Consider the following 12200-nt stretch of genomic DNA (forward strand, 5'->3'; position numbering starts at 1 on the left):
GCGCTAATTAACTTTTGACGAGGCACGTGTTAATTGAAAAGCATTCCAGGTGACCACTTCATGAAGCTGGTTAAGAAAATGACGATAGTGTGCAAAGCATCAAGGTAAATGCTGGCTACTTTTGAAGAATCTAAAATTTCAAACATCAACACTTTTTTCTGTTTAACACAATTCCATATGCTATTCCATTGTTTTATCATCTTCAGTATTCTTCTACAATGTAAAGTCAAAATACGGGAAAAACTTAGGAGTAGGTGTGTCCAAACTTTCGACTAGTATTGTATACAAATATACAGAGCTGACACATTTAAATAAAAACCTGAATAAAGTACAAATTTTGCACACAGACAGCAATTTGCATCCTATGATATTGTTTGCATGTAAAAAAATGCAAAGCGACTATGATTTAGGCTCAAGCTGGCCAAAGGAAATGTGTTTCTGAAATAGGGATTGTTATTGGGCAGGAGGGCAAGTGCTTCAGTTCCTAAGTGTTTAACCTCCTAGGGCTTAGCGGTCACATGCGTGGACAGCACTTTTTAGAAATTCGGAACAAGAATCCACATATGTGGACATACTTTTTCTCTAAAAGTACATCTTATCAAAAGATGATGCTTAGTTTTTATTCTAATCAGGTTCTAATAAGCCCAAATAGCAAAGAGAAATAAAAAATGCATGTAAAAAAACAGCTTGGGCCTTAGGAGGTTAAGTAAGAACTGAATAAGTGACTGATGTGATATATGCATTTAGGTTTAGAAAGCAAACAGGGATGAAAACTGATTGAAGCACAGGATGTGATGAGTCTCAACAAAAATCAACAATCATCCAGAGATGTGTGTAATAGTAGAGCTGTCGGGTATAAATCACCTCACTACACGGCCGAATGCATATTGCAGGGCTCGTTGGTGCAAAAAGTATCCATGCTCTCGACTAGTTGGTGCGTGAAAGCATGTGTGGTGTAACACAGAAAAGTACTGTAGGGTGTTTTTTAACCCCTACACTGAGGATGTTCAGGGGCGCTGGGAGATCTTTTACTCTGGTATGGTTTAAGTCCACTTGTGCCCTTAAAGACGGGACACGATGCAGAGAGCTTCTGACTGATCTTTATCCTATGGCATTAACATTTACATCCTGGTCTCTAACAGGATGACTCCACTCCCACCCACAGACCATGAAGGTTCACTAAGTGGTTTAATGAGGATGTAAAATCATAAGCTATGGGCTTTGCAGTCATTATCTCTTTTAGCATAATTGAATAATCGTTCACGGGAGAGTTTAAGATGACATGTTGAGACAGTGCTCTACACCACCATCATCCTAACATCAGTTAAGGGAATATCTTTTGGAAGAACAGCTTTCATCAGTCCAGTACCCTTCCAGAGACTTGCAGTATCTTTACCAAGATGGCTTGAATCTGTTCTGGTAGTTGGTGGTGGCCCAACACTTTACAAAAACAAGTAATGTTTAATTTGCCACCCTTTATTTATACCTATATCTCTTCTGTTCACTTCCCTCTAAAACCCAAGCTCTAACGAGTTTAACTGATGCCGACCTAAACTTTGTGGCAACGCCGGACACTCAGCATGACAGCTTTGCACAGAATTAACTGGTGAATTACTAGCTTCTCAGTAGGGTGCATCAGTTGCCCTCACTTTCATAAAATCTGATGCATTTTTGTTCGGGTGTTCCTTTTCACCAATAAAGACCTCCTCATTCTCATTATCTGTAGCCGCTTTATCCTTCTACAGGGTCGCAGGCAAGCTGGAGCCTATCCCAGCTGACTACGGGCGAAAGGCGGGGTACACCCTGGACAAGTCGCCAGGTCATCACAGGGCTGACACATAGACACACAACCATTCACACTCACATTCACACCTACGGTCAATTTAGAGTCACCAGTTAACCTAACCTGCATGTCTTTGGACTGTGGGGGAAACCGGAGCACCCGGAGGAAACCCACGCGGACACGGGGAGAACATGCAAACTCCGCACAGAAAGGCCCTCGCCGGCCCCGGGGCTCGAACCCAGGACCTTCTTGCTGTGAGGCGACAGCGCTAACCACTACACCACCGTGCCGCCACCAATAAAGACATCCTGTAAAATTTTTTGACCACGGGGCGTCGTGGCTCAGGTGGATAAGGCGCCATACCATAAATCCGGGAACCCAGGTTCGATTCCGGCCCGAGGTCATTTCCCGATCCCTCCCCGTCTCTCTCTCCCGCCCATTTCCTGTCTCTACACTGTCCTATCCAATAAAAAGGTGGAAAAAGCCCAAAAAAATATCTTTAAAAAAAAAAATTTTTTTTTGACCATATTCAAAAGTCTAACGGTGGCACCATGAGGTTCATTTTTTGCCAAAAAACGCTTATTTTATGTTTTCGCGTAAGGTTTGAATCACAATGTTGGACTCCACTTATTGATTTCTTGTGACCCAGAGATGATGTTAAGAACCTTTGCAAGGGATCGAGAAGCGTTAATGTGATTCATAATACATTTGCATTGTTTAAAAGTAGTTGAACAATGATTCAATGAACAGCTAAAACTCAAACTGTGCTTGATAATATATTTAGAATATGCACTAAAAATGTGTATCTAAGATATTTGGTATACTCTATAAGGTGCCATAATGTTTCATGAAAAGTGATTGAAATTTTGTCATAAAATAGCAGCTTTTTCCATAACTTTGAGCTCCTGGTGCCACCATTACACTTTTGAATTTTGTCAAAATATTTCACCCAGTGTGTTTTCTTACCAAAAGGAACATAAAAACAAAAATGCATCATGATCGGAGGAACTTTTCATTTTTAGGGGGCAACTGATGCACCCTACTCCTCAGTTTTGCTGCAGTGAACACAAAACCCTTCAGTACTCATGTTTCACCATCAGCTAAAAAAAAATCTCTCGCAGCACCTGCAGAGCTTCATGATCATAATCACTCCGAGAGTTGTCCTTCTCAGACTCGACTTCCTTCTCCAAAACCACTGATGAAGCTCGACGCCGCTCATCAGAGTTCTCTGATGCACTACTGCGCCGTCTCTCCTCTAAACGCTTGCTGTATGGTACTGTCTCTTGCTCAGCAATATCCACGGCTGCCTCTGAAACTTCAGAGTCCGTCGTCTCTTCGTGATCAGTCTCTGGAATCACTGTCGTTTCAGTGTGCGATGGAGCACATCTGTCTGCTGCAGCTGTCTTTCATATAAAACACAAACAAGGTTACAGGATGGATAGATAGGATGCAACAAAAGACATGATGCATTGTGGATAATGTAACTACCTTTATGTTCTGAACAATCTTAGGGAGTTGATAAAGGGTTAGAATGTAAAGGGGATTCAGGAGTATAACCGTGCTGATGAATCCAACGAGGTCTGAGAAGTTAACAGATGCCAAAACACAGGCTAAGCTGCTCAAATATGGAATGCTATATTTGTCAATATTAAATAAATAAAATAGAGATAAATGCAGGGCGGCACGGTGGTGTAGTGGTTAGCGCTGTCACCTCACAGCAAGAAGGTCCTGGGTTCGAGCCCAGGGGCCTTTCTGTGTGGAGTTTGCATGTTCTCCCCGTGTCTGCGTGTGTTTCCTCCGGGTGCTCCGGTTTCCCCCACAGTCCAAAGACATGCAGGTTAGGTTAACTGGTGACTCTAAATTGACCGTAGGTGTGAATGGTTGGTTGTCTCTATGTGTCAGCCCTGTGATGACCTGGCGACTTGTCCAGGGTGTACCCCGTCTTTCAGCCATAGTCTGCTGGGATAGGCTCCAGCTTGCCCACACAGCATAAGCGATTATGGATAAATCCAGCAATGTAATTAGTTAGATAGATAGCTGGATAGGTTTCTCTTTCAAAGGACTACTTTTATTCATTTCAGGAGACTTATTTCCTAATGCCACATTTATTTCTCAGATCTTCATTTCCATCTGTTGTTATAATCAAATGAATGGGGTGTGGTTATCTCAGATTCAGACCAAAGCAATAGCACTGAATACACAAGAAAGCCATGAAATTTTAGGATAACAACAATATTCATCATAAGCTTGTGAAATTCCTCTCTGCATTTAACCCATCTGAAACAGTGAACACACATGAGCAATGACAGCGCGCACACCTCCCCCCCAGAGCAATGGGCAGCCATGTTAACAGCGCCCGGGGAGCAATTAGGAGTTAGGTGCCTCGCTCAAAGGCACCTCAGCCCAAGACCATCCCATATTAACCTAAATGCATATCTTTGAACTGTGAGGGAAACTGGAGCACCCGGAGGAAACCCACACAGACACGGGGAGAACATGCAAACTCCACACAGACACGGGGAGAATGTGCAAACTCCACACAGACACGGGGAGAATGTGCAAACTCCACACAGACACGGGGAGAACATGCAAACTCCACACAGACACGGGGAGAATGTGCAAACTCCACACAGAAAGGCCCTGCCAGCCGCTGGCCTTGAACCCAGAACCTTCTTGCCGCAAGTTGACCGTGCTAACCACTTACACCACCGTGCCGCCCTTTTCTCACAGATGGAAGGACAGTAGTCTCCATGGCCGTTCCTCATTGTTCATTTGCGTACGAAGTCCGACTTTGAGAAAAGCATCTCAGAATTATTAAGGTGCTGCCAACCTTGTCAACAGGACGGTATTTCGGAGCCCATCGATGTCTTCTATATTGCCTGCACAACAGCTTGCTTATATAGAGTCGGTACCAAAAAAAAAAAATCTCCTCAGAAGTGCTTAGCTCTGAAATGTCACTAAAACTCAAAATTTGCAGCACTGCTGCAGTGCTGTTGCTTTGGTCTGAATCTGTGATAGCCACACCCCTTTCATTTGAATTTCCTCCTGGGAACCAAGAAAAAAAAAATCTTTCAATTTCTCTTTTGTTGTGATTTCCTTACTAGGAATTTCCCAGCGACCCTCCTAGTCACATGATATATCATTGGAAAGCCCAGGATGTACTCTTTACAAGACACCAGGATTCAAGTGAATAGCTTGAAAAAGAGTAAGAGGGTGTGCACGTAAAACAAATTTCAACTACAGAGGACACAAGTCTATGGGTTGGCTCTCAGGAGGATATAACATGTAAATTTAAAGAAGAAGCTGGGAATAAATGTGGCATTAGTATAGGTAATCGTATGGTTCCTCGCAAAATTAACGATTAATTTCACAAGTGATTTCGAGGTTTTGAAAATTGCCCAAGTCATGAAGCGACGAGGGCAGTTTCAAAACTTTGAAATCACACGTGAAATTGATCCTTAATTTTACGAGGAACCATACGATTAGTTGTTTATAATATATAGGGCCAAATTCATACTTCGGAAGCCATTCAAGTTCACAACATTTGTCATTCACGTTTTCTGAACCAATCAGGGCGTGAGACTATCTTGCACGTTTGAATCAGTTTCTAAAGCATTCCTTGTTTTCGCAAATCTCTCGCTTTTCCCTCGAGGACTTTTCGTGATTCTTGAAAAGTAACATCTTTCAGGATGGATCCTGGATATTTCTCTCGTCTCATATGCCGATCCAATGCTGCCTGCATTACTTTAAGAGAGTCTGGTTCGTAGTTTTCTCCATTTTCTTTTCTCACTTCTGCATAAAACTGTGATAGCACCTTGTCTAGCATTCATATGCCACTAGAGAGTCATTTATTTGTCTTTCTGCGGCCCATTTCTTAAACACGGAAAGCCAAAGATTCGTACTTTTTTGGTATTTTCATTTTCGCTTGCAGCTTTCAACTGGTTTATCATTTCTTCGTCAAATATAGCGAAACGCGGCATTGCTGAGTCAGCCATTTTGTTGACAAAATTTGCTAATTTTTGTAACCGTAACCAAGCAACGAACTAGCCAGTAGCATTTCAGAAATACAGCCCCGTGTTAAAGTGCATATCATGGGTAAATTCAGGAGCAAGATCAATGTAATTCTCCTATTTTATATTAATCTTTGGTCAAATATCTGTCACATTCTGCATTCTCTGCAATTTTTTTACCTTGCGCAATACCAGAAAAATTCAGTTGAAATCAAGCCATTTGAGGCGAATTGTTCCGCCTCTGAAAAAACTTGGCATTTGGATTTCCCGGCAAACATTGATTTTCTTGACGTCATCTGCGGGACGCCTCCTTCTGAATCCTACGTCAGCGCTGGTTTGTTTATGAGAAAACGACCTGGTGATTTTCTGCAAATTTCTTTAACGTTATCACGTAATTATTAAAATTGTTAACAGATGTATCGCAGGAGGGTGTAGCAACACCAATCTTGATGGGATTAGTACTCATCGTTTCCCAAAAGACCGGACAATAGAGCCCTGCACTCCCGCGGGAGTCCCACGGGACCCGACGCAAAGCAGTACGCCACGCGGGACAAATTTTGAAAGCTCATTGCGGGCGCGGGCGGGAGGGGGAGTGCACAATGCGGGAGCGGGCGGGAGAGGTGATAAGCTGCAGTCCCGCTAACTAAAAACGTGTTTAAAATAAAATTAATAAATTATTAATTTATGTCTATCATATATAATTTGTGCTGGATATTTTATTTGGCATTAATAAAAACATTTTAAGATGCCTAAATTTGCGGATGTGGTCTAATCTCGCGTACGTTTCCGATTCCTTTCCGCTCTTCCGTGTTTGAGATCTCCGATCATGGCAGAAGAGCAGAGCTCCTCTAGTGAAGCTCACAGTGCTTCAGAAGTAAGTGCTGCTTTAAAAAGAGCTACATTTACCGTTAAAAAGTCAAGAGTCCTGAAATCAGACCTTTGGAAGTCGTTCTCACTCGTGTACGACGCAGAGCTCAGCATGTTTAATTCCCCAAGCCAATGACAATTTGGCTGGATTTGCGGGCGGGAGCGGGACTGAAAATCATAATTCTTTGCGGGAGCGGGATTGCACAATGCGGGAGCAGGACTGAAAATTCTGTCCCGCGCAAACCTCTACCAGACAATGAGGTGGTGTTTACATTAGACCGTATCAGCGGATCATCAGATTAACGTTTTTAAAACGATTCGTGTGCACACAGCAACGCCAATACACGGATACGCTAATCACATGACTAATTAGACGGCACATAAGTTGAAATGTGTCAGTGCGGCTCAGCGCTTCCTCCTCAGCGGCTGCGCTCCAAATCACTCCGCCCTGAACAGCGAGTGCCCTATGGAGGGTGCACACTCCGACCCTGCGCAGCTCACAGAGCGCACGAGTGAAGCGCACGAGCAGTGATTCGGGACTGAGCCGCTGTGTGTGTGATCCCAGTGCATATCGGGCATGCGCAAGTCACTCACCACTTGCAAGTGGAAGCATGGCAAGCCTAAAGACAATCATAACTACACAATGGGCAGTGTTTGCATCTTACCATGAACAACATTAAGAATGACAAAGCAAAGCATTATATTCATACTTTTATACTCTTTAATGAAAAACAAAAAGGTGATACAAGGTGGAAACAATAGCAGGAAGTGAAGTCCGCGCCGTTTTTCAGCAATCGCGTCACATGACCAACGCCAGCGAATCAGGAAAGTGGATGTCACAGTGACGTTGTCCAATGACAACGTCAGCTAGAGCTCAGCACTGCGTTTCCTCGTTCCTCAATGTTTACACAGCACCGGATCAGATACGAACTGGGTTGAATACGTGGGCCCTGGCGGATTCAAGTTGTTCCGCCTGTGGAGTCATTTCCCGGCGTTTTAACGTGAACGGACAGTGCATCCGCGACGAAAACGAGACGGATACGGTCGAATGTAAACACCACCTGAGAGAGAAATGGGAGCGCTTGGTCTACACAGGCTGTGCACTGAAACTGTGCAAAGCTCGCGCAGCCTGCTGGCGCTTCCGCAGGTAACGTCATGAATCTGGCTCCAGACTCCCTTGGGATTTTTCCAGACGTGTTTTGTTATTTTATTTTTTTCTGCTGTAGACAGATGGCCTTGTGCAAAATTACCCTTCTGGATGAGTGTGTAATAGGACATACTTTCATATAAAAAAAAAAACAACAACAACACGAAATTGGTCCAGAATATACACTTTAAGGGAAAAAAAAAGCCCTCCTTGATTCACCAATCAGAATTGAGTAATTTGTCCCTATAAGGAAATAAAAAGGTACCCTTGAAACACGTCATTTTGAAAAGAAAATATTTATGAAACAATATTGACTCATTTATTGATGTCGGAAACGCATTTGTGTATTCATTCATTCACTTATGCCGCTTTTCCACTACAAACGCGGCTGAGTTGGGCTGAGCTGTGCCGTGCTGAGTCGAGCTGAGCGGGGCTGTTGGAGTTGCATTTCGACTACAACCGTGCTGAACCGTGCTGGCTGGAAGTGGGTGGACACATTGGGTGGAGTTAGCGAAAGTGGGTGGACGTCAGGTGATGTCGTTAAGCAGCGCAAACAGTGACATCAGTGAGCTTTTAAGCGGCAGTCTCACGACCCGAATAGTAAACAATAAACATGGAGGACATGGAGTCGTTAGTGTTGCTGGTCTTGGTGCTGTGGCTTGTTGTCACCGACAACGCGGACAGATACTGGCAAGAGCGTATAGATGAGGCGAGGCGCATAAGGCTTCAGAAATTCTCGTAATTCGTAATTCTTCTCCTTCCGGGTTTGCGGTGTTTACAGATCCCAGCGCGCTCGCGGGGCGTGTGTGGGCATGTGAGGACACTCCTCCTCACCAATCAGTGCACAGGGGAGTGTCTGCTCACGCCCCCAGCCTCACTCGGCTCGCTTTGGCTCGCTTCAGCCCCACTCCAAAACCGTGCGAGTTTTAGGGGCTAAGCAGGGCTGAAGCGAGCTGAGTCATGCTGGTTTTTGGTAGTCGAAACGCGAGCCGTGTCGGGCTGAAGTGAGCTGAAAAAAGGTAGTGGAAAAGGGTTATTATTTATTTTTGACTTCAGTGGCACTCCATAGTCAAACTGATACACCATCAGTGCCAGATTCCTTATTATTTTTTAAATCCATATTTACTGCCAAATAAAGGTGCTATTATTATTATTATTATTATTATTATAACCCATGTCCCATCTTTAGGGGCTGTGTAAACAGGATTTCTTCCTTGAAAGCCTCACCTCTCTGTTCTCTCTCTCCAGAACACTGAGTGCTGTTTCCACAAGCTCCTGTTCATTCATCCAGTACATCATTCTACAAACAAACAAACAAAACCCATCTGTTCACCAAGACATCATTTCTGCTTACAAATAAGTATCAGGGGAAAATAAATCCCATTCAGCTTATTTCTATAACTATACCTTTTGGTGCACTTTTTTCTTACACATCTGTCAGGGTTTATTTCCGGTTTCCTCTTTACTGCCTCTCTCATCTGCTTTTCTTTACCACTTTTATTATCAGATGCGACCATCCAGACTGGAAGATTCCGTTTTGCAGACATCATAAATCAACACTCAATTTTAAGCTAATCATAAACACAATGAAACACACCACTCCACACCATTTCCTGTCTCGTTGTCGCCATGTTTTCCTTCTTCTTCTTCTTCTTTTTAATGGCAGATTGTCACAATCTGTGTATACCGCCACCTACTGTACAGGAGTGTGTGAAGGGACTGGACAGATTCTATGTCAGATTACTAGGCTACAAAAAAATAAAATAAAAAAATTTATATTCTTTTCATTAGACCTGTATCATTAAGATAAATGATTAGTGCTTTAATTCTATTTCGCTGTATTCCTTCTTCCTTTAGTATGTTGTGAATGTCTGAGCCTGCTTCAAGCTCCAACCATTTCTGTCTTTGAGAACTGTATTTACTACAATGGAATAAAACATGCTCAACATCTTCCTTAACTCTACATCCTTGACAAAGACCATCACTTTTACCTAATATCTGTAATGTTGCGTTAAGACCTGTGTGTCCCAGTCTTAATCTTGTATATACTACCTCCTCATTTCTGTTAAATCCCATTGATGTTATTCTTTTCCCCCATACCTGACTCTGCATATTAAAGTATTGTCTACCTTTGGGTTCTGTTTCCCATTCTTTTTGCCATCTTTTCATAATCTCTGTTTTTTTCATTCTCATAGGGTGCGTCTCAAATCAACACGACCCACACACTATTTTATGAACCATGTGCTATGTGGTAAATACCAGAGGTGGACAAAGTACCCAACTTCATTACTGAAGTCCAAGTACAGATCTCACTGGTCAAATGTTACTCCAATACAAGTGAAAGTTGTCCAGTCAAATTTTTACTTAAGTACTTGCTTTTAAAAATACTTAAGTATTAAAAGTACATTTTCTGTCAACGCTCCACCTGACATGCTAGCAAACTCTTTTCATCTCATCTCATACAGGGTCGCAGGCAAGCTGGAGCCTATCCCAGCTGACTACGGGCGAAAGGTGGGGTACACCCTGGACAAGTCGCCAGGTCATCACAGGGCTGACACATAGACACAGACAACCATTCACACTCACATTCACACCTACGGTCAATTTAGAGTCACCAGTTAACCTAACCTGCATGTCTCTGGACTGTGGGGGAAACCGGAGCACCTGGAGGAAACCCACGCGGACAACATGCAAACTCCGCACAGAAAGGCCCTCGCCCTCGCCAGCCACAGGGCTCGAACCCGGACCTTCTTGCTGTGAGGCGACAGCGTTAACCACTACATCATGGCTCATCTGTCCTCAAAATTTCATCAAAATGTGTTCACAACTTTTTGAATTACATTGGGAAGAGACAAATGGAGGTAAATGTATAACTTCCTCCAACCCAGTTGGTGGACGTAATGAATGAACAGTATAAACATTAAGAGCCAAATCCTTTAAGTGAACGTTGAGAGCCAAATCTTTTAGGTGAACGTTGAAAGCCAAATCTTTTAGATGACCGTTGAGAGCCAAATCTTTGAGGTGAATGTTAGGAGCCGAATCTTTGAGGGGAACGTTAGGAGCCGAATCTTTGAGGGGAACGTTGAGAGCCGAATCTTTGAGGTGGACATTGAGAGACGAATCTTTGAGGTGAACGTTAGGAGCCGAATCTTTGAGGTGAACGTTGAGAGCCGAACCTTTGAGGTGAACATTGAGAGACGAATCTTTGAGGTGAACGTTAGGAGCTGAATCTTTGAGGTGAATGTTAGGAGCTGAATCTTTGAGGTGAACGTTAGGAGCCGAATCTTTGAGGTGAATGTTAGGAGCCGAATCTTTGAGGGGAACGTTAGGAGCCGAATCTTTAAGGTGAACGTTGAGAGCCGAATCTTTGAGGTGCACGTTAGGAGCTGAATCTTTGAGGTGAACATTGAGAGCCAAATCTTTGAGATGAACATTGAGAGCCGAATCTTTGAGGTGAACGTTAGGAGCCGAATCTTTGAGGTGAATGTTGAGAGTCGAATCTTTGAGGTGAATGTTAGGAGCCGAATCTTTTAGGTAAACGTTAGGAGCCAAATCTTTTAGGTGAACGTTAGGAGCCGAATCTTTTAGGTGAACGTTGAGAGCCGAATCTTTGAGGTGAATGTTGAGAGTCGAATCTTCGAGGTGAACGTTAGGAGCCGAATCTTTGAGGTGAACGTTGAGAGCCGAATCTTTGAGGTGAACGTTAGGAGCCGAATCTTTTAGGTGAACGTTAGGAGCCGAATCTTTTAGGTGAACGTTAGGAGCCGAATCTTTGAGGTGAACGTTAGGAGCCGAATCTTTGAGGTGAACGTTAGGAGCCGAATCTTTGAGGTGAACGTTAGGAGCCGACTCTTTGAGGTGAACGTTGAGAGCCAAATCTTTGAGGTGAACGTTGAGAGCTGAATCTTTTAGGTGAACGTTAGGAGCCTAATCTTTGAGGTGAACGTTAGGAGCCGAATCTTTGAGGGGAACATTGAGAGCCGAATCTTTGAGGTGAATGTTGAGAGCCGAATCTTTGAGGTGAACGTTAGGAGCCGAATCTTTGAGGTGAACATTGAGAGCCGAATCTTTGAGGTGAATGTTGAGAGCCGAAACTTTGAGGTGAACGTTAGGAGCCGAATCTTTGAGGTGAACATTAGGAGCCGAATCTTTGAGGGGAACATTGAGAGCCGAATCTTTGAGGTGAATGTTGAGAGCCGAATCTTTGAGGTGAACGTTAGGAGCCGAATCTTTGAGGTGAACATTGAGAGCCGAATCTTTGAGGTGAATGTTGAGAGCCGAAACTTTGAGGTGAACGTTAGGAGCCGAATCTTTGAGGTGAATGTTAGGAGCCGAATCTTTGAGGGGAACGTTAGGAGCCGAATCTTTGAGGTGAACGTTGAGAGCCAAATCT

At 43.5% G+C, this 12200-nt stretch overlaps 1 protein-coding gene across 1 annotated transcript; it reads right to left on the bottom strand.

The window, feature by feature from the left end:
- Positions 1–1924: 1924 nt before the first annotated feature.
- On the bottom strand, positions 1925–9462 carry si:ch211-127m7.2 (uncharacterized). The gene is made up of 3 exons (XM_060928184.1): positions 9215–9462; positions 9035–9107; positions 1925–3186 (listed from the first exon to the last, which is right to left on the bottom strand). Exons 1-3 carry the CDS (start codon positions 9355–9357, stop codon positions 2884–2886), a joined length of 519 nt encoding a protein of 172 aa, XP_060784167.1. The 5' UTR covers positions 9358–9462; the 3' UTR covers positions 1925–2883.
- Between the last annotated feature and the right edge of the window lie 2738 nt (positions 9463–12200).

Source organism: Neoarius graeffei, chromosome 8 (genome assembly GCF_027579695.1).
Source record: "Neoarius graeffei isolate fNeoGra1 chromosome 8, fNeoGra1.pri, whole genome shotgun sequence".
Lineage (NCBI taxonomy): Eukaryota > Metazoa > Chordata > Actinopteri > Siluriformes > Ariidae > Neoarius > Neoarius graeffei.